This window comes from Rutidosis leptorrhynchoides, chromosome 9 (genome assembly GCF_046630445.1).
Source record: "Rutidosis leptorrhynchoides isolate AG116_Rl617_1_P2 chromosome 9, CSIRO_AGI_Rlap_v1, whole genome shotgun sequence".
NCBI classification, from domain to species: domain Eukaryota; kingdom Viridiplantae; phylum Streptophyta; class Magnoliopsida; order Asterales; family Asteraceae; genus Rutidosis; species Rutidosis leptorrhynchoides.
Genome location: NC_092341.1, coordinates 45164064 through 45184666, shown reverse-complemented (window position 1 = coordinate 45184666; position 20603 = coordinate 45164064). Strand labels below are relative to the sequence as shown.

The following is a 20603-nucleotide window of genomic DNA, read 5'->3' as shown; positions in this document are numbered from 1 at the left end:
AAAACGTATCATATAGAGGTTAATACCTCGCAATGAAACTGGTTATTAACGTACTGCGCCAATAGCGATTTTGGCGGGTCGTTACACAAATTCTTGATGTTAAACGTGTGGCAACTCCCTTAGCTGCAACTGATTCTTTTTTACTAAAGGGAAACCTTTTACGGATATTACTCATTATTGATCACTTGTTGATGCCTTTCACTATCTTACCATCACGCGCCCTGACTTGTTATATGCTGTAAATCAAGTGAGCTAGTTTCTACATGCTCCGACTATTGATCACTTTAAACTTGTTAAGCGTATTATTCATTACGTCAAAGGTACTATTTCTTATAGGCTTACTTTTTCGCATACTTCACCACCAACTTTACTTGGATATTCGGACGCTGATTGGGCTCGTTGTCTTGAGATAAGGCATTCCACATATGGTTATTTTATTTTCTGGGGTGGCAACCTTGTGTCCTGGAGTACGAAGAAACAACCTACTATCCTCGCGTTGTGAGCCTGAGTATCGGGCTCTCGCTAATACTGCCGCTGAAAGAATATGGATCACTCTTTTAGTTCACGAGTTATATGTTCTTCCAACGGATCGCCCAACGATTCTTTGTGACAATGGGGTGCTATGTTTTTAAGTCAAAATCAAGTTTCTAGCCAAGGCTCGAAGCACGTTGATATGATTATCATTTTGTCCGGGAACTTATCTCTACCGATCTCTTGTACACAAAATTTGTGCCTACTACACTTCAGCTACCCGATATATTTACTAGCAGTCTTCCACGCCCGTTATTTGAGACTTTTCGTGCTAAGCTTCATGTTGGTCCCCCACCTATTCGCTTGGGGGGTATTAGCATTAATAATAAAATACTTGGAGGACAAGATATGTGATATACTAGAGGACAATATTAGCTTAGAATAAGTTTAGATATACTTTACATATTTGTATTTGTGTCCATGTATAACTCTTGTAAGTTGTATTATATAGGAGTATATGATCAATGTACCGCGTGCCATTAGTAATGATTATACTACGGTGCCACAAATTCGCGAGCTGATCATAAGTAATCATGGCGCCTATATGTTGAGAGCGTCTGTTGCTTTGTAGAGGAACCGTACGATCTTGGACTGACCCCCTTCACATGACCTAGAAAGAAATAAAAGTCCGTTGTGGGTCTTTAACCGAAACTGAGACTGGGCATGGAAAATCTCGATCAACGTCCTTCTCTCCCGAGGTACGAAATGTAGAGGTACCTTTACCATCACATGCTAGCTCTCTCCGCCACAGGTTAGCGACATAAAGCCCTACGATTGAGCAGAAAAGGGAGGAGAAAAGAGGCCCTGACAGTTAGGCGTCAGTTCTTTTTCTTCTTCTCTTACTTACGAGATTTCGAGTTCAATGAATATATCGCTCCTATTTTATGGCCTTTATCAATTTGACGAAGGGTCTCTAGTTCTATTCTATACAATTATTATTTTTAGGGGAAAAAAAGAATTTCATGCTATTAATAATATTTATTTAATCTTCAACATATCGAATCGTATCGTATGTATTCGTGATATTTGCAGCTCGTATTCCCGCGCTCATTTTAAACAACAAATAAAAGGACTTCGTTTCTCTTTTGGGGGAAATTAGAAACCCTAAAATCTAGCAGCTCAAAATTTCAAATCGCAACTGCTCATCATGGAAACCAGTGTTCCAATGGAGATCACCGTTCAAACTCTCACCAATGGAGACTCCGTCCACGGCCAGACGGACATAATCCCGGAACTCGCAGTAGCTTCTTCTCCGGCGCCGTCATCGTTACCGTCACCGTCACCTTCACCGGCGCCGGTTGTGGTCGAAGATAAGTTCCTCGTTTCAGGTTAGCTGAAACCTAACTATACGTATATATACATGTAACAACTGATTATAGCTCTGTTGTATACTTTAGTTTTTGAATTTGAAGAAGTTCAATTTTGTTATTGTTGTAGTTGAAGTTTGCTTGAAGCCTTCTAGTACAGCTCGAATCGAGGATGTAAAATTAGCCGTCGAAAGGTAAATAATTCTATGATATGTATGCAGTTTGTTGATTTGTGTATCTGAAGGTTTTACTACTAATTGCAGTTATAAATTATAAATATAATATAAATATATATAAATAGGCACCTTAAAATAAATCAATAGTAATGTCTATTTATATTTGATTCAGAGATTTTAAATGTTGTTATGCAAAACGCTTTGAACTGTCATTTTCGGTAATTTGTACGTTTATCTTTTAATTATGTTTAGAATGCTGGAAAAGAGGAACTTAAGCTATGTTGATGGTCCAATTGATGTGCCTATCAATGAAACCTTTCTTGTAGACAATGTTCAAAGAATATGCATATGTGACACAGGTATACTTTTTACCATGTAATTGAATTACAATCGTTAGAAATGACATTAAAGGGTAGTTAACAACGTATCCTGAGTAGTGTGAGTACACAGATATTAGTTTTCCATCAGTTTAATATTTATAGCAACACAATGCACATTGTGCGATTGTGCGTTGGTTCTAATACCCAAAAGTTTTTTATTATGTAATTTGCTTGAAATTGTTGATGTTTAATTTGCAGAGGAATGGGTGGAAAACCATGATATTTTGTTGTTTTGGCAAGTCAAACCCCATGTTCATGTCTATCAGGTAATTTAATACTGTGTTTGATGTCTATCTTTTTGTCATATGAGCTGTGTTGTTGTTGTATGTCGTGCATCGAATCACAATTATAATTGTAATGCACTATAGTCACTGCTCCATTTATTTGATGGTTACAACTGTAATCTTTTAAGAGCAGCAGCAAACCTTAGTTTTGATGCAGGGCTCTTAGTCATGTAGCTAGTGTATGTTTAAATTTATAAATTGCAATATGTTCTTATCATCTTATGCCTTAAGCTATGTTTCACCTATTATCATATGGATATAATTGTTAAAATTTAGCTTAGTGAAGAGGGACCTTGTGAAGATTTAGATGGGGACAGCCAACTTTCTAGTTTTAGTGAATGGATTCTTCCTGCAAAGGAATTTGATGGCATGTGGGAAAGGTTAGAACACAACACTTGTATTATTATTTTTTATATAATAGACTGCTGAGAAACGTTGACAATCCTGCAGCTTAATTTACGAATCTGGTCTCAAGCAACGGCTATTGAGATATGCAGCAAGTGCTTTGCTATTTACTGAAAAGGGTGTTGACCCTTTACTCGTAGCATGGAATCGGTACGTTCTCTCTCATGTGGAGTCTTACATTGTTCAAATTGATCATATAAAAAGCTCCACAATCAGCTGTTATCCTGTGTGATTTAGTAATACTTATTGAGAAGTATTAGCTTCTATAAGTCTCGTGATCATTAATCATTGATCTAAATTTTGATCTTTTGTTCTGATTATGTGAATTTGATTGGTAATATTCTGGTTCTTGCATGGCAAAATGTATAACACTCCAGAAAATGTGAAACTTCTCACAAACTATTATTCTCTTATATCCAGTCTAATACCATTCTTGTCTTATTTGTAGTATCATTCTACTACATGGTCCTCCCGGAACAGGCAAAACATCATTATGCAAAGCATTGGCACAAAAACTGTCCATACGTTTTAGCTCTAGGTGTGTATTGAGTATTGTTTTAAAGTCTGCACCATGCAGAGTTATATAAGCTACACTACCATGACTTTTCTAATTGTCTGCAATAAAACAGATATCCACATTCTCAGCTGGTCGAAGTTAATGCACATTCCTTGTTCAGTAAATGGTTTTCTGAAAGTGGCAAATTGGTAACTGTTACAACTTTGTGATCTTTGATGACATATCAGATTTCAGGATGTCTATATCTTACAACATTTTATAATTATTAAATCCAACTTGTATATATGGTTTCAGGTTGCCAAACTTTTTCAGAAGATTCAGGAAATGGTGGAGGAGGAGAACAATCTGGTATTTGTTTTGATTGGTGAGAAAAGTTTTTAATTGCCAATTGGTTTCTCAATATGTTTAAATCCTTTGAATAAAAAATTTATTAACAGTTTTTTAATCTGCAGATGAAGTTGAAAGCTTAGCTGCGGCAAGAAAAGCTGCTTTATCTGGCTCAGAACCTTCAGATTCTATAAGGGTATTAACATTCTGTAGGGACTGAATCAAAAATCTAACCATTGAAATTGGCTCTGGGCTGTCTTTTATCCTTTAATAATAGTACACCTTCAATAAAAATGACACCATCGTAGTTACCAATATATAGATTAAGTGTACAATCACTTCACATATGGTGACACAATTTGTGAATGGCGAAAAAAACTACAATATGTTGTTCATCTTTTCATATTAGAAGTATTGTGCTTAGTTAATACTTCCTTGCCAAGAACAAGGGTTAGAAAAACTACCCGATCTGTGTTCCAAATTCTTCAACTCTTCAAGCAATATGGTGATTTGATCTCTAGCAGATAAATACTAAACCTGGAAATTTGGTTTATCAGGTGGTTAATGCTTTACTGACTCAGATGGATAAATTGAGGTCCTCACCAAATGTGATTATCCTGACCACATCCAACATAACAGCTGCTATCGGTAAGTTTACAAGTCTGTAATTCTAAAAGCTGCACCATATTTTGTATTTTCCGTGCACATTAAATGCACAATTCCTCTTTTTATATTACTTCATAGTTGGCTTTTCATTCATCTTTCATATTACTAGTCTAAAACTAACTTAACATGCTCTGATCCTGAGATTGCCTAATATGATCACAGAAGTTTAAAATAATCTATAACTATCTCATTTCGTATTTTCATGAAACCATTTAGAAGGATTTATGATTTTAAGTACACTTTGTGTCACTTTTAAGCCTACGTCCATTTATAAGTACCAACTGTACAGAGAACAAATCTGATCACATGAAACTTTTTTTTTCTTTTAAATTATCTTCGAATTGATGTTCAAAAATGTTTCCTTGCATAATTTTTTGACTTTTAAGCAGCTCTATATTGGCATCTAGTGAAACCTTTAGTGTATATTCAAGTCAAGTTTCGAAAGGCTTAAGGCTACCATTGTGTTGACTCATTATAGATAAACAGCGTTGATGAGAAAAAAGGTCTAAAGGACCAACAGTACGTAGCACAAATCTGATCTTATGAAACTCTTTGAAATTATCTTCGAATTGTTCAAAAATGTTTCCTAGAATAAACTTATTGACTTTTAAGCAGCTTTATTTTGGGATCTAGTGGTTCTTACCACCAGTTTTGGATTATGTAGATATTGCTTTTGTTGATCGAGCCGATATAAAAGCATACGTGGGTCCTCCTACTGTACAAGCACGTTACGAAATACTAAGATCCTCTTTACAGGAGCTTTTACGAACTGGTATCTTGTCCAGTTCTCAGGTATTTATACTTCCATTACCAGTGATCACAACATTTTCCTTATGCTAAATAATAAAAGGATATGTTTGGTTATTTCAGGATGATGGTGGTCACTTGATTCTTCCGAATTATGCTTCCTTGAAAGCCGGTTTGGCTTCAGCAACAGCAGAAGATAGTCAATATAACTTGAACATATACAAGCATTTGCTTGCAGCTGCCGAAGCATGCGAGGTGAGAAGTGACCCCCTTTCCATCTTTAAAGTAATAACGTACAGGTATTGAGGGGGCAAAATGGGCGGGTTGGGTAATGTGTCAACTCAACACAGAGATTTTATGTTTGGTTTAAACTTTAGGATCAGGCCAGATTCGGCTGACCGGAAACAGTCTTTTTCAAAGATTTTTTTTAACCTGAATGTGTCTATGATTAAAAAAAGGTTACATCTTTATAATAATAATAGTATTATTCATCACTTTAATGTGGATTTGAAATAAACTTAGACTCTTATAGGAGTTTTGGCCCGTTAGAAAGAAGACATACGTCGATCCATGGTAAATGGGTTGACATTGCCACCTATGGTAAATTTATACTCGTTAGTCGCCCCATTTCAGCAAGATGTATTTCACCTTGTGCTAGTTGGTAGCCCAACAAGCAAGATGTTGTGGCCTATGGGTTCAAGTCTCAATTGAGGCATAAATGTGTAATAGGAGTTTGATGTTTTTCCTTTAAATAATATATTTAATATTTAATATCTAATTTAATATTTATTTATATTTATATATTTAATATTTCCCCATTATCAGGTGATTAAGTGATTTTAAACTTTTTGATTCAGGGACTGAGTGGAAGATCATTAAGGAAACTTCCTTTCTTAGCTCATGCAGCACTAGCTCATGTTCAATGTCGCGACCCCACTAAGTTTTTGCTTACAATGATCAATACGATTAATAGGGAGCGGTCTGAGATACCTGACTAGGTTTGATTGGTTACTGTACACCTTAATTCAGTTAAGTCTGGATACTCATCTATCATACAAGCAAATTCTTGTGTTGAATACGAGACATTCACGAGTCTTCTCTTTAATGAAATAGCTTGTTACATCTACTATCAGAAGCTTGTGAATTTAGGAAGTGGCTGTATTTTGACTAACATGAACTAACATACTAAATGTATATCGAAGCAACTGTTGGATTCCGATTTCATCTTACCAATTTGATGGGAAAATGGTCACGACGAACAATCTACAAAGCGGAAACAAACCCGTTTGACAAGCATTTCCCAACCCGTATGAACCCGTGAGGAAACTAACAAACAAGCTATATCAAAACCAACCCAAACCAGTCCCCAAATCTGTTCCAAATCAGTAGGTAAACAATAATCAAGCACACACTAAAACACGAGACTTTTTACGTGAAAAACCCCTCAAAATCGAGAGTAAAAACCACGGGACTCGTAAGCCACTTAAATTCCACTATCATCAACAAAGAGAGCAATACAATAATCCTTCTCTAGATCAACTAGAGGTATACAACATCATCATACTCTTGAACAACAATAATCAACAAGTATATGAAGAATTTAAAGACAAAAGATGAATGATTCACCCAATAAACTGCCTTCTGTTCCAGCAGCGAGAACACGAGCTACAGGCCTCTTTAGACGAATTCAACGGTTGAAAACCTTGGCACTGATGTCAGGAAGACACAGCCCAAATTTGATGAAGATCCAACGGTTAGATCTCCGGGGATCGTCGATTTTCTGAACTGCTGTATTTTTAGACTGAAATTGAGAATCTCTCTTTTTCTTTTTTTTGATCTCTCTGATCTATCTACTCTCTTAATGACCAAAAATAGCTGCACACTTGAAGGTTTTAATGCCCTAGAATGATTGACTAAATCAACTAGCATCTTGGGCCTATTTTGTTGGGTTTGGGCCTTTCTCATTAATTGGAAACCAATAACCCAACAAATCTCCCCTTTTCCAATTATGAGGAAGGAATCGCCATCCCGGCGATCGAGCAACATACTGAAAGGACCCGTTCATATACATTATAAACGATTCACAATAGTTGATTACATTGCGAGGTATTTGACCTCTATATGATACATTTTACAAACATTGCATTCGTTTTTAAAAGACAAACTTTCTTTACATCGAAAATTGACAGGCATGCATACCATTTCATAATATCCACTATCCAACTATAAATTGATTTAATAATAATCTTTGATGAACTCAATGACTCGAATGCAACGTTCTTCAAAATATGCTATGAAAGACTCCAAGTAATATCTTTAAAATGAGCAAATGCACAGCGGAAGATTTCTTTAACACCTGAGAATAAACATGCTTTAAAGTGTCAACCAAAAGGTTGGTGAGTTCATTAGTTTATCATAATCATTTATTTCCATCATTTTAATAGACCACAAGAATTTCATTTTCAGTTCTCATAAATATACGTCCCATGCATAGAGACAAAAATAATCATTCATATGGTGAACACCTGGTAACCGACATTAACTAGATACATATAAGAATATCCCCTATCATTCCGGGATCCTCCTTCGGACATGATATAAATTTCGAAGTACTAAAGCATCTGGTACTTTGGATGGGGTTTGTTAGGCCCAATAGATCTATCTTTAGGATTCGCGTCAATTAGGGTGTCTGTTCCCTAATTCTTAGATTACCAGACTTAATAAAAAGGGGCATATTCGATTTCGATAATTCAACCATAGAATGTAGTTTCACGTACTTGTGTCTATTTCGTAAAACATTTATAAAAGTTGCGCATGTATTCCCAGCCCAAAAATATAAAAGGTAAAAAGGCAAATGAAACTCACCATACTGTATTTCGTAGTAAAAATACATATAACGTCATTGAACAAGTGCAAGGTTGGCCTCGGATTCACGAACCTAAATTAATTATATATATTTATATGTTGGTCAATATTTGTCTAACAAATTAGGTCAAGTCATAGTGTACCACAATCCTAATGCTCGAGACTAATATGCAAAAGTCAACAAAAGTAAATTTGACTCAAAATAATTTCTAAAAATCTATACATGATTAATATATAGTTTAAATATCGTCGTTTTATATTTTTAAATATTTTAAAAAGATTTATTAGAGTAAATAATATAATTTATTTATTAATAAATAAAATTTTATATTAAATTTATATAATCAAATATACTTTTATATATATTAAGTAATAAAATTTATAGGGTTCATTTAATATCATAAAGATAATATGATAGGTATTATTAAAGTAAGTTATTACACGTAGTAAAATATGTTTGTATCACATATTTATTTGATAAAATAATATCTATAATGATAGTAAGTAAAAGTTGTATTATTTTGTAATAATAATTATTATTATAAAAATATCAATATTTATAATTACTAAGATGACATTATGATAAAACGATAATTCTAATTATGATAACTTTAATATTTACGATAATTTTTAATATTATCTTTAAAATAATAATAATAATGATATTTTATAGTAACAATGACATTTCTATTAAAATGATAATTTTTGTTAAAATGATAGTTTTAATACTAACGATACTTTTAATAATAATAGTAATGATAAAAATAATAAGAACGATAATTTTATCTAAATTAATATCTTATAATATTTTAATTTCATCATGATACTCTTACTCATTATTTCCTAATCGTTTCGTTTAACAGCTTTTAATCGTCTTTTATATCGTGTTCATAATAATGATAATAATAGTAATCAAAATATTTAGGTGTTACAATTATTTGTTTTAATTGCACTAATATTAATAATGATAGTTACTATAATATTATTAACGATAATACTAATAATTATCTTAATGATAATATAGTAATAATAATAATAACAATAACAATAACCATTTTTAAATAATGATATATATATATATATATTAATAATGATAATAATAATAATAATAATAATAATAATAATAATACTAATAATAATAATAATAATAATAATAATGATAATGATAATGGGATAATAATAATAATAATACTAATTATAACTTTAACGATAATAACGATAGTAATAAAGAAAACAATTTTTTATGATAAATCCCTTTTATTGATAAAGATAATAATAATGATAATAATAAGATAAAACTAGAACGACGATAAAAACGACGATAATAATAATCATTTTTAATAAAAATATCGAAAATTCAATTGATTATAACTTCTAATCCGTTCATCGAAACCATTCGATATCTAAAGGAAAAGTTCTTAATTTTTCGCTAGCTTTCCAAGGACATGCATATCTTATACCTTATCTCAACCGCAAGTGTAACTAATTCAAGATTCAACCTAACCTGTCTAAGGGCAATATCAAAAGTACAAGCATGCATAATCCTAAATACTCGAGCACTAGTCAAGGATACACTATTAGTATGTAAAAGTTAAATTATGAGTACTCACGTATCAATATTGAGATTCAATATTGCAGGAAAGGTACGTAGACGCAACGGAAATGATAAACACTATATTGACCTCACGAGCATACCCATGAACCATACTCAATCACCTCTATAGCTATAACCCATAATTTCCTTAATCCTATCCTACTCGAAAAACAATTTCGAAATCACTCAGACAACACTCCGTCGTAATATTTTATGTATACTAATAATATCTTGAAATAATACGGAGTAAATATATATATGTAAATCGATTGAGAGAGTTTAGAGAAAAATATTTTCAAGTTTCTATGAAATAATGAAACCTATTGAATTCTATTTATAATAGATTTTTGAATTATTAAAATGAATTATTAAAGTATGAATTATTAAAGTGAATTATTAAAGTATGAATTATTAAAGTGAATTATTAAAGTATGAATTATTAAAGTATAAATTATTAAAGTATGAATTATTAAAGTGAATTATTAAAGTTAAAGTAAAGTAAAAATAAAGTAAAGGTAAAGTTTAAGTATAGTAAAAGTATAAAACTATGTACGTATTATACGCGTATAAATATATATAATATTAATTTAAATCGTTATATATATTTAATAAAATAAAATATAAATATCGTTATCTTTATCATACTAGTTAAGTAATGAGTTGTCAAAAGTGGTTCTAGATATTTATAAAAGTTATATACGTTTTAATAATAAAGTTCTTTTTAAACTGAAAACGTTTTTGTACGTTTGAAACTAAATAGATCAATCGAGTCTTTATGAGATTCAATCTTCCACTATCCTTTGTCTAGTTCTCAATGATTGACAATTTGTTCTTATTTATAAATTACTTTACCATTTTCCGAATATTGTTAAAATGGAAAGATTTCTCAAATCAACGTGGGCCTTTCAACAGAGACTTGTAATCATAATTTAATATATCTGATAATTCAATCAGTTGATCTTATCTTCTAATTCCATTGATAAACATTTTGAAACAGATACAATCATATAAAGTATTTAATATAATATTTCATTTACGTTTCAAGTTATAATATATATACACATATACATATATAATCATATTCGTTTAATGGTTCGTGAATCGTTGGAACTTGGTCGAAGTTGAATGAATGTATGAACATAGTTTAAAATTCTTGAAATTTAACTTAACAAATATTGCTTATTGTGTCGGAAACATATAAAGATTAAAGTTTAAATTTGGTTAAAAATTTCCGAGTTGTCACAGTACCTACCCGTTAAAGAAATTTCGTCCCGAAATTTAAGTGGAAAGGTCGTGAATGATAATAAGTATGTTTTCATGATACATACGGGCTGAAAATTAGAGTTTTATCATCAGCGAATAATTTGGATAAACAATCCATTTATATGAAGAGTACGAATGAAGCTAACATAGAAGAGTGAAATGAGTAAGTGTAGATTCATCTTATCATTTGACGTAGATATGATTGATTCCCAGATTTCAAGGGATTTGAAGAAAATCTTCTTAATAAGATTTGACTCTCCGGTAATCAAGGAAATTAGGATCCGCTTTAAATGCGATCGTCCATTTTAATTATTCTGTCGGAGATTTTCTTATAAATTCACCTCCTTCGTTTCCTTACAACTCACACCTTCTGTTGATGCATTTTATGCAAGTCCCTAGACATCTACCCACGTCCATTGCAGGTACAACAGTTTACAGGCCACCATGATTGCTCATTATTATCCTGTGTTTGTATGTGGTTACAGGAACTGCAGGAACGAGATTTAGATGTTTGACTATGTTAGACTTAGTCAGACGTACGAGTGAAGCCTCACTAGTACGGCTGACAGGCTCATACGCACGGTTGATGCTGAGCTAAGTCACAATTACAACCTAAATGAGAAGACACGAGTGAGTGATCACCCGTACGGCTGATGAAGCCAACTCGTACGTGTGATGAATGAATCGTATGGGTGAGTCAACAGCAGGGGTATATAAAGTCTTATGTTCTTCATTTTAGGTTAAGCCTCTTATTTGTTACACACACTCAGATCTAGTGAGCTCCTCCGATTCTCTCTCAGTCCAAATCACCCATGTGGTGAATAATAGCTCTAGGTGTTGATCTAATCACACTTGATTTAGTTGTGGTTTGACTAAATTAATCAAAAAAAACTTAACCTATTCACTAGAGGGTTTGATTCACTTATTCTGCCATTGTGTGAGTTAAATCTGTTGATTTCTAAGTTCCTAGTCATGTTTCATCACCTTCTATTCTTTCCCCCTCAACTCATATTTTAAAGTATTCATCAATATGCTCCATCCAGCTCTGATTCTCGATATACTTCTAACTTTCATATCGGTCATTCTTCTTTTTCATCTACCGCCGGAAGAATCTATTTACTTCTACTATACTCTTGGGTTTATAGTGTTTCTAGTTCTCCCGTGTCTTTATATTGCTATATGCATCGATATATGGTTTATAATTTCTGGTTTGTCGTTGAGCTTTATATGTTCCCTTATATTTCAAAGTCTCTGCTTCTGTCTTCTATAATCATTATCATTCACAGTTAATGCTCTCTTTTATTTGCTGCAATTTATACCCCAATTTCTATTTCGGAGTTTTGTCCTTTCGTTTCTTCTTCTTGCGATTAAGCACCGCTTGTAATGGTCCAGAATTCACAGATATGAATTTCGGAATGAACATTGTTAATATTCTAGGAAGGAAATTGTGATGGCACGATCTTGACTTGTCAAATTACTAGAATACCTTGGAAAAGGCCGAATCATCAAGAAATATTTTTTTGATATTTTAGAGGTTAAATAGAATACAAGAGTCGTATAACATGGCACATGATGATGTTATGATCTGTGAATCATCACGTTCCATTTAGAAACTCAGCATGACTTACTGTAATATAATCACATTGATCAAGTGTCATTATATTATACTAATTCATGCTTCAGTTCTCAACACTACTTCAAAATATTCCTATTTTAAACTTGAATCTTTCAGAATTTAGAAACTAAAATAGTTTCTTTTATGATGTAATACAGATAGCGCGAAGAGGTAAATGATTTCAAATAAGAAGAATTAAGAAAATATCTTCAGAAATATGGAGGATATTTATAATGAAAGATATGATGATATTTTAGAATTTCTAATATCAGAGGATGATGAAGAATATTGTCCGCAGGGGTTTAGAGTCAGGAGCAAGGTATTCGTTAATGACTTCAGCAGGTACTGAATCATTTGGATCCTTTAAAGTCAAGGTTCAGTCTTTGTAATTTGTCCACAGCCTCCTTCCTACTTTGCTCAATCCGTTTTCCAGTTCCAAAACTTCTCTTTTTCTGCGCTTTGCCAGCACACTTCATCATTATCATCCAGCTTTTACCATTTAAAGTCGTTTATAGTTTTTGCTGCTTCATCAGCATTTTTTCCATTTTCAGAGAACCAATTCGTAGTTCGGAGTGTTTTTCAGAAACTTCACATTCAAATTAAGTCCAGAAGATAGACGTTATATATACACATATAACTGTTGGCGCAGACATGCTGCAATATTTCAAAATACTGATTGCTAATTCCCAATGATTCGTATGGCAATTCTCATTACAAGATGCGAATGAGTAAATGATGGGGTTTCAATGAATAATTATGATGACTTTTTGGAGAGGCTAAAGTCAAAGGGTAATGAAGTTGTTGGTACATCTTCTAATAATATGGTGGAATGTAAAAGGTTCCCTGGTAACGATGGTGTATATCTCAAGGTTATAATAAGGTTAGTCTGACTGAAAATTCGAAGTTGACTTGCTGGAGCTGTGACAAAACTGGCTACTTTGAATAGGAGTCGCAAAGTTATTTTTGCTAATAAATGCCAAAGAATCTGACGCGGATACGTTGTTTAAACTTTTACTTTGGTTTCAAGAGTTTTTCGGGTACATAACTGTGGGTAACATGTGGTTGGATCATCATCTCGATTGCTCATCATTCGAAGTGTCTTCAGAAATTTTCGAAGGGTATGAACACAGATTGTAATCGTTAACATACATTTGATGTTCTAACACAGTTTTGAAGTCAAAATATAGCTTGTGAAAGATGTAAGGATCTAAGAGTGATGATTTTGGTCATATCTCAAGTTAAATTTTGAGATTTCAAAATCAGAATATGTAATTAAATTTTGAATGAGTATGGTTGTTTTGATTTCTATAAAAGAATGTATATTGTTGTGAAAGTAGGGAGTATAATGGATGATTTGCTGAATCAGATTCGAAGAATGTAACATATTAATTGTGAATTTATATATCTCTCGGGTATTACCTACCCGTTAAAAAAAAAATTCACAATTAATATTTTGTACAAAAGAATTTTATTACAGTCTTTATGAAAATATATATATGTATATTTTCTTCAGATGTAACATAGATTTAATGAGTTAATGTTAAATTAAACTCATTTAATTTACGGTTGAAACTAGAATTGAATAATCCCTAAAGGCTTTAAAAAGTACATAACTTTTACGCAGTATTTCTTTAATGACATTAAAATTATGAATCAATACTTCGTTATTTGTTGATGTATGGTGTTCGGTTCGTGGAATTCTTGTGAATTTCGCAAAGTACGAATGATGTTATCTGAAAAGTTTCGGGTACATTGATGATGAAAGTGTAAAATCAAATATATACTTGATTTATTATGAATTGGAATTTGTTGAATTGCGACAGAGATTGTAGTTAACGCTGGTTAAGTTGCGGCCGAAGGACGTACATTATTGCATATTTGTAATATGAATTAACCGAGTAGTTAAGATTCACACACAATAGCTTAGCACTGAAAGATTTATTTCAATATATATATATATATATATATATATATATATATATATATATATATATATATATATATATATATACATATAATTTCTTCAGAGGAAATGAGTTAATTCTTCATAACTCGTTGATACAATATAAACGTTATTGATTCGTAATGATGTCCACAGTGATTCTTGAACTGACGGAGTTTGTGATGTTATCGGTGTTGTTGATTCGGATGTTGACTGTACTGACGATGCTGGTAACACTGATGGTACTATTGATGTTGTTGGTAAAGCAAGTTTAGCTTGTTAATCACACACCATTTTTGTCAGGGTTTCTACTCTTCCTTCCATCATTTTGGTTCGCTTAACTGATTTATGGTTAGGGCTAGATTAGATAATCTCTAAGACTTTAGAGATTACATAATCGCCGCGGAATGTTTCTCCAATGAAGTTATGAATTAATACTTCGTCAGTTATTGTTGTTGGTACTCCTTGGTATCTATGGTGCGTATGACGTTGATGCTCGTGGGACAGATTGTGAAGTTGAGGTTTACGACGCGGTTGTGGTTGGAGGTGGTAATGGTACTGTTGGTATTGATGATGGTGGTACTGGTTATGCTGCTGATGCTGCTGCTGGTGTTTGTAATCTCTGCACCATATTCTCCAAAGCCACTACCCGAGCGCGAAGCTCGTTGACTTCTTCTATTACACCGGGGTGATTGTCGGTTCGGACGAGCGGATAAATAAAATCTAAAATTTGATGTAATATATAATCGTGACGAGATACTCTGGAAATGAGCGAGAAAATGGTGTTTCGGACAGGTTCGCCGGTAAGTGCTTCAGGTTCTTCATCAAGAGGGCAATGTGGTGGATGGAAGGGATCACCTTCTTCTTGTCTCCAATGATTGAGGAGGCTACGAACCCATCCCCAATTCATCCAGAATAGGTGATGACTGATTGGTTGATCTATTCCGGTCACACTACTTTCGGAGCTTGAATGGGATTCCATTTCGGAATCTGAGTGACTTGAACTGATGACGAATTCCATTTCGTACGATTGGATAAAGGATTTTTTTTTTTCGATATGAAATGATTTTGGCTAACGGATGGTATTCTAATTACATAGAATATATATATATATATATATATATATATATATATATATATATATATATATATATATATATATATATATATATATATATATATATAGATCAAAAGATTTCGTAGATTACGGAGGACTTTGCGGGATATGTCAGGCAAAGTTTAAAGTAACAGATACGATAAGATATGATTTAGCAGATATGCTAAGATATGAATTTTTGTCTATACACTATTCATGCAATCAATACAGCAAGACGTGTCTTAGACTAAAAATGATAAGCAGGTAATTTTCTGAGGATGATAAGTAGTTAATTTTCGACACAAAATGATAAGCAAAACTTTTGACATGCAGATACGGTCGAAGTCCAGACTCACTAATGCATCCTATCGACTTATCAGTTAGACACACTAATGCAGACCTGGTTCGCTAAGACCACCGCTCTGATACCAACTGAAAGGACCCGTTCATATACATTATAAACGATTCACAATAGTTGATTACATTGTGAGGTATTTGACCTCTATATGATACATTTTACAAACATTGCATTCGTTTTTAAAAGACAAACTTTCTTTACATCGAAAATTGACAGGCATGCATACCATTTCATAATATCCACTATCCAACTATAAATTGATTTAATAATAATCTTTGATGAACTCAATGACTCGAATGCAACGTTCTTCAAAATATGCTATGAAAGACTCCAAGTAATATCTTTAAAATGAGCAAATGCACAGCGGAAGATTTCTTTAACACCTGAGAATAAACATGCTTTAAAGTGTCAACCAAAAGGTTGGTGAGTTCATTAGTTTATCATAATCATTTATTTCCATCATTTTAATAGACCACAAGAATTTCATTTTCAGTTCTCATAAATATACGTCCCATGCATAGAGACAAAAATAATCATTCATATGGTGAACACCTGGTAACCGACATTAACTAGATACATATAAGAATATCCCCTATCATTCCGGGATCCTCCTTCGGACATGATATAAATTTCGAAGTACTAAAGCATCCGGTACTTTGGATGGGGTTTGTTAGGCCCAATAGATCTATCTTTAGGATTCGCGTCAATTAGGGTGTCTGTTCCCTAATTCTTAGATTACCAGACTTAATAAAAAGGGGCATATTCGATTTCGATAATTCAACCATAGAATGTAGTTTCACGTACTTGTGTCTATTTCGTAAAACATTTATAAAAGTTGCGCATGTATTCCCAGCCCAAAAATATAAAAGGTAAAAAGGCAAATGAAACTCACCATACTGTATTTCGTAGTAAAAATACATATAACGTCATTGAACAAGTGCAAGGTTGGCCTCGGATTCACGAACCTAAATTAATTATATATATTTATATGTTGGTCAATATTTGTCTAACAAATTAGGTCAAGTCATAGTGTACCACAATCCTAATGCTCGAGACTAATATGCAAAAGTCAACAAAAGTAAATTTGACTCAAAATAATTTCTAAAAATCTATACATGATTAATATAGTTTAAATATCGTCGTTTTATATTTTTAAATATTTTAAAAAGATTTATTAGAGTAAATAATATAATTTATTTATTAATAAATAAAATTTTATATTAAATTTATATAATCAAATATACTTTTATATATATTAAGTAATAAAATTTATAGGGTTCATTTAATATCATAAAGATAATATGATAGGTATTATTAAAGTAAGTTATTACACGTAGTAAAATATGTTTGTATCACATATTTATTTGATAAAATAATATCTATAATGATAGTAAGTAAAAGTTGTATTATTTTGTAATAATTATTATTATTATAAAAATATCAATATTTATAATTACTAAGATGACATTATGATAAAACGATAATTCTAATTATGATAACTTTAATATTTACGATAATTTTTAATATTATCTTTAAAATAATAATTCTATTTAAAATAATAATAATAATGATATTTTATAGTAACAATGACATTTCTATTAAAATGATAATTTTTGTTAAAATGATAGTTTTAATACTAACGATACTTTTAATAATAATAGTAATGATAAAAATAATAAGAACGATAATTTTATCTAAATTAATATCTTATAATATTTTAATTTCATCATGATACTCTTACTCATTATTTCCTAATCGTTTCGTTTAACAGCTTTTAATCGTCTTTTATATCGTGTTCATAATAATGATAATAATAGTAATCAAAATATTTAGGTGTTACAATTATTTGTTTTAATTGCACTAATATTAATAATGATAGTTACTATAATATTATTAACGATAATACTAATAATTATCTTAATGATAATATAGTAATAATAATAATAACAATAACAATAACCATTTTTAAATAATGATATATATATATATATTAATAATGATAATAATAATAATAATAATAATAATAATACTAATAATAATAATAATAATAATAATAATAATGATAATGATAATGGGATAATAATAATAATACTAATTATAACTTTAACGATAATAACGATAGTAATAAAGAAAACAATTTTTTATGATAAATCCCTTTTATTGATAAAGATAATAATAATGATAATAATAAGATAAAACTAGAACGACGATAAAAACGACGATAATAATAATCATTTTTAATAAAAATATCGAAAATTCAATTGATTATAACTTCTAATCCGTTCATCGAAACCATTCGATATCTAAAGGAAAAGTTCTTAATTTTTCGCTAGCTTTCCAAGGACATGCATATCTTATACCTTATCTCAACCGCAAGTGTAACTAATTCAAGATTCAACCTAACCTGTCTAAGGGCAATATCAAAAGTACAAGCATGCATAATCCTAAATACTCGAGCACTAGTCAAGGATACACTATTAGTATGTAAAAGTTAAATTATGAGTACTCACGTATCAATATTGAGATTCAATATTGCAGGAAAGGTACGTAGACGCAACGGAAATGATAAACACTATATTGACCTCACGAGCATACCCATGAACCATACTCAATCACCTCTATAGCTATAACCCATAATTTCCTTAATCCTATCCTACTCGAAAAACAATTTCGAAATCACTCAGACAACACTCCGTCGTAATATTTTATGTATACTAATAATATCTTGAAATAATACGGAGTAAATATATATATGTAAATCGATTGAGAGAGTTTAGAGAAAAATATTTTCAAGTTTCTATGAAATAATGAAACCTATTGAATTCTATTTATAATAGATTTTTGAATTATTAAAATGAATTATTAAAGTATGAATTATTAAAGTGAATTATTAAAGTATGAATTATTAAAGTGAATTATTAAAGTATGAATTATTAAAGTGAATTATTAAAGTATAAATTATTAAAGTATGAATTATTAAAGTGAATTATTAAAGTTAAAGTAAAGTAAAAATAAAGTAAAGGTAAAGTTTAAGTATAGTAAAAGTATAAAACTATGTACGTATTATACGCGTATAAATATATATAATATTAATTTAAATCGTTATATATATTTAATAAAATAAAATATATATATCGTTATCTTTATCATACTAGTTAAGTAATGAGTTGTCAAAAGTGGTTCTAGATATTTATAAAAGTTATATACGTTTTAATAATAAAGTTCTTTTTAAACTGAAAACGTTTTTGTACGTTTGAAACTAAATAGATCAATCGAGTCTTTATGAGATTCAATCTTCCACTATCCTTTGTCTAGTTCTCAATGATTGACAATTTGTTCTTATTTATAAATTACTTTACCATTTTCCGAATATTGTTAAAATGGAAAGATTTCTCAAATCAACGTGGACCTTTCAACAGAGACTTGTAATCATAATTTAATATATCTGATAATTCAATCAGTTGATCTTATCTTCTAATTCCATTGATAAACATTTTGAAACAGATACAATCATATAAAGTATTTAATATAATATTTCATTTACGTTTCAAGTTATAATATATATACACATATACATATATAATCATATTCGTTTAATGGTTCGTGAATCGTTGGAACTTGGTCGAAGTTGAATGAATGTATGAACATAGTTTAAAATTCTTGAAATTTAACTTAACAAATATTGCTTATTGTGTCGGAAACATATAAAGATTAAAGTTTAAATTTGGTTGGAAATTTCCGGGTTGTCACACATACCTTGAGCTTCTCACTTGCTAAAGCCTTCGTAAACATGTCGGAACCATTATCATCGGTGTAAACTTTATCAAGTTCAAACGAACCATCTTCAAGACGTTCTCTAATCCAATGATACCGTACATCAATATGTTTTGTCCTCTTATGAAACATAGAGTTTCTAGCCAAGTGAATCGCACTCTCATTATCACAAAGAACCACATATCGTGATTGCTTAAACCCAAGATCTTGTAGAAACCTTTTCATCCACAATAGTTCTTTGCACGCTTCTGTTGCTGCCATATACTCAGCCTCGGTCGTAGACAATGCAACACACTTTTGTAACCTTGATTGCCATGAAACTGCTCCCCCTGCGAAAGTCATCAAATATCCAGAAGTGGATTTCATGTTATCTTTGTTTCCTGCCATATCTGAGTCTGTATAACCAACAAGCATCGGCTCTCCATTTCCAAATGTGATACCCAACTTTGAAGTACCTCGTAAGTATCTCATAATCCATTTAACTGCTTCCCAATGCTTCTTACCTGGATTTGACATAAACCGACTAACAACACCTACCGCATGAGCTATATCAGGCCTAGTACACACCATAGCATACATCAAGCTACCAACCGCTGAAGCATATGGAACTTTGTCCATCTCCTCAACATTCTCCTTTGAAGTAGGGCAATCTCTATCTGTTAGCTTAAAGTTTGTAGTAAGAGGGGAACTAACCACTTTAGCATTCTTCATGTTGAACCTACTAAGCACCTTTTCAATGTATTGCTCTTGTGATAT

At 31.5% G+C, this 20603-nt stretch overlaps 1 protein-coding gene across 1 annotated transcript; it reads left to right on the top strand.

The window, feature by feature from the left end:
• Positions 1-1626: 1626 nt before the first annotated feature.
• LOC139867426 (pachytene checkpoint protein 2 homolog) lies at positions 1627-6503 on the top strand. Its single transcript, XM_071855791.1, has 14 exons — positions 1627-1859; positions 1969-2032; positions 2267-2373; positions 2593-2660; positions 2955-3058; positions 3129-3233; positions 3532-3621; positions 3713-3788; positions 3895-3964; positions 4053-4123; positions 4485-4575; positions 5258-5385; positions 5464-5595; positions 6198-6503. Exons 1-14 carry the CDS (start codon positions 1679-1681, stop codon positions 6336-6338), a joined length of 1428 nt encoding a protein of 475 aa, XP_071711892.1. The 5' UTR covers positions 1627-1678; the 3' UTR covers positions 6339-6503.
• Positions 6504-20603: the final 14100 nt, after the last annotated feature.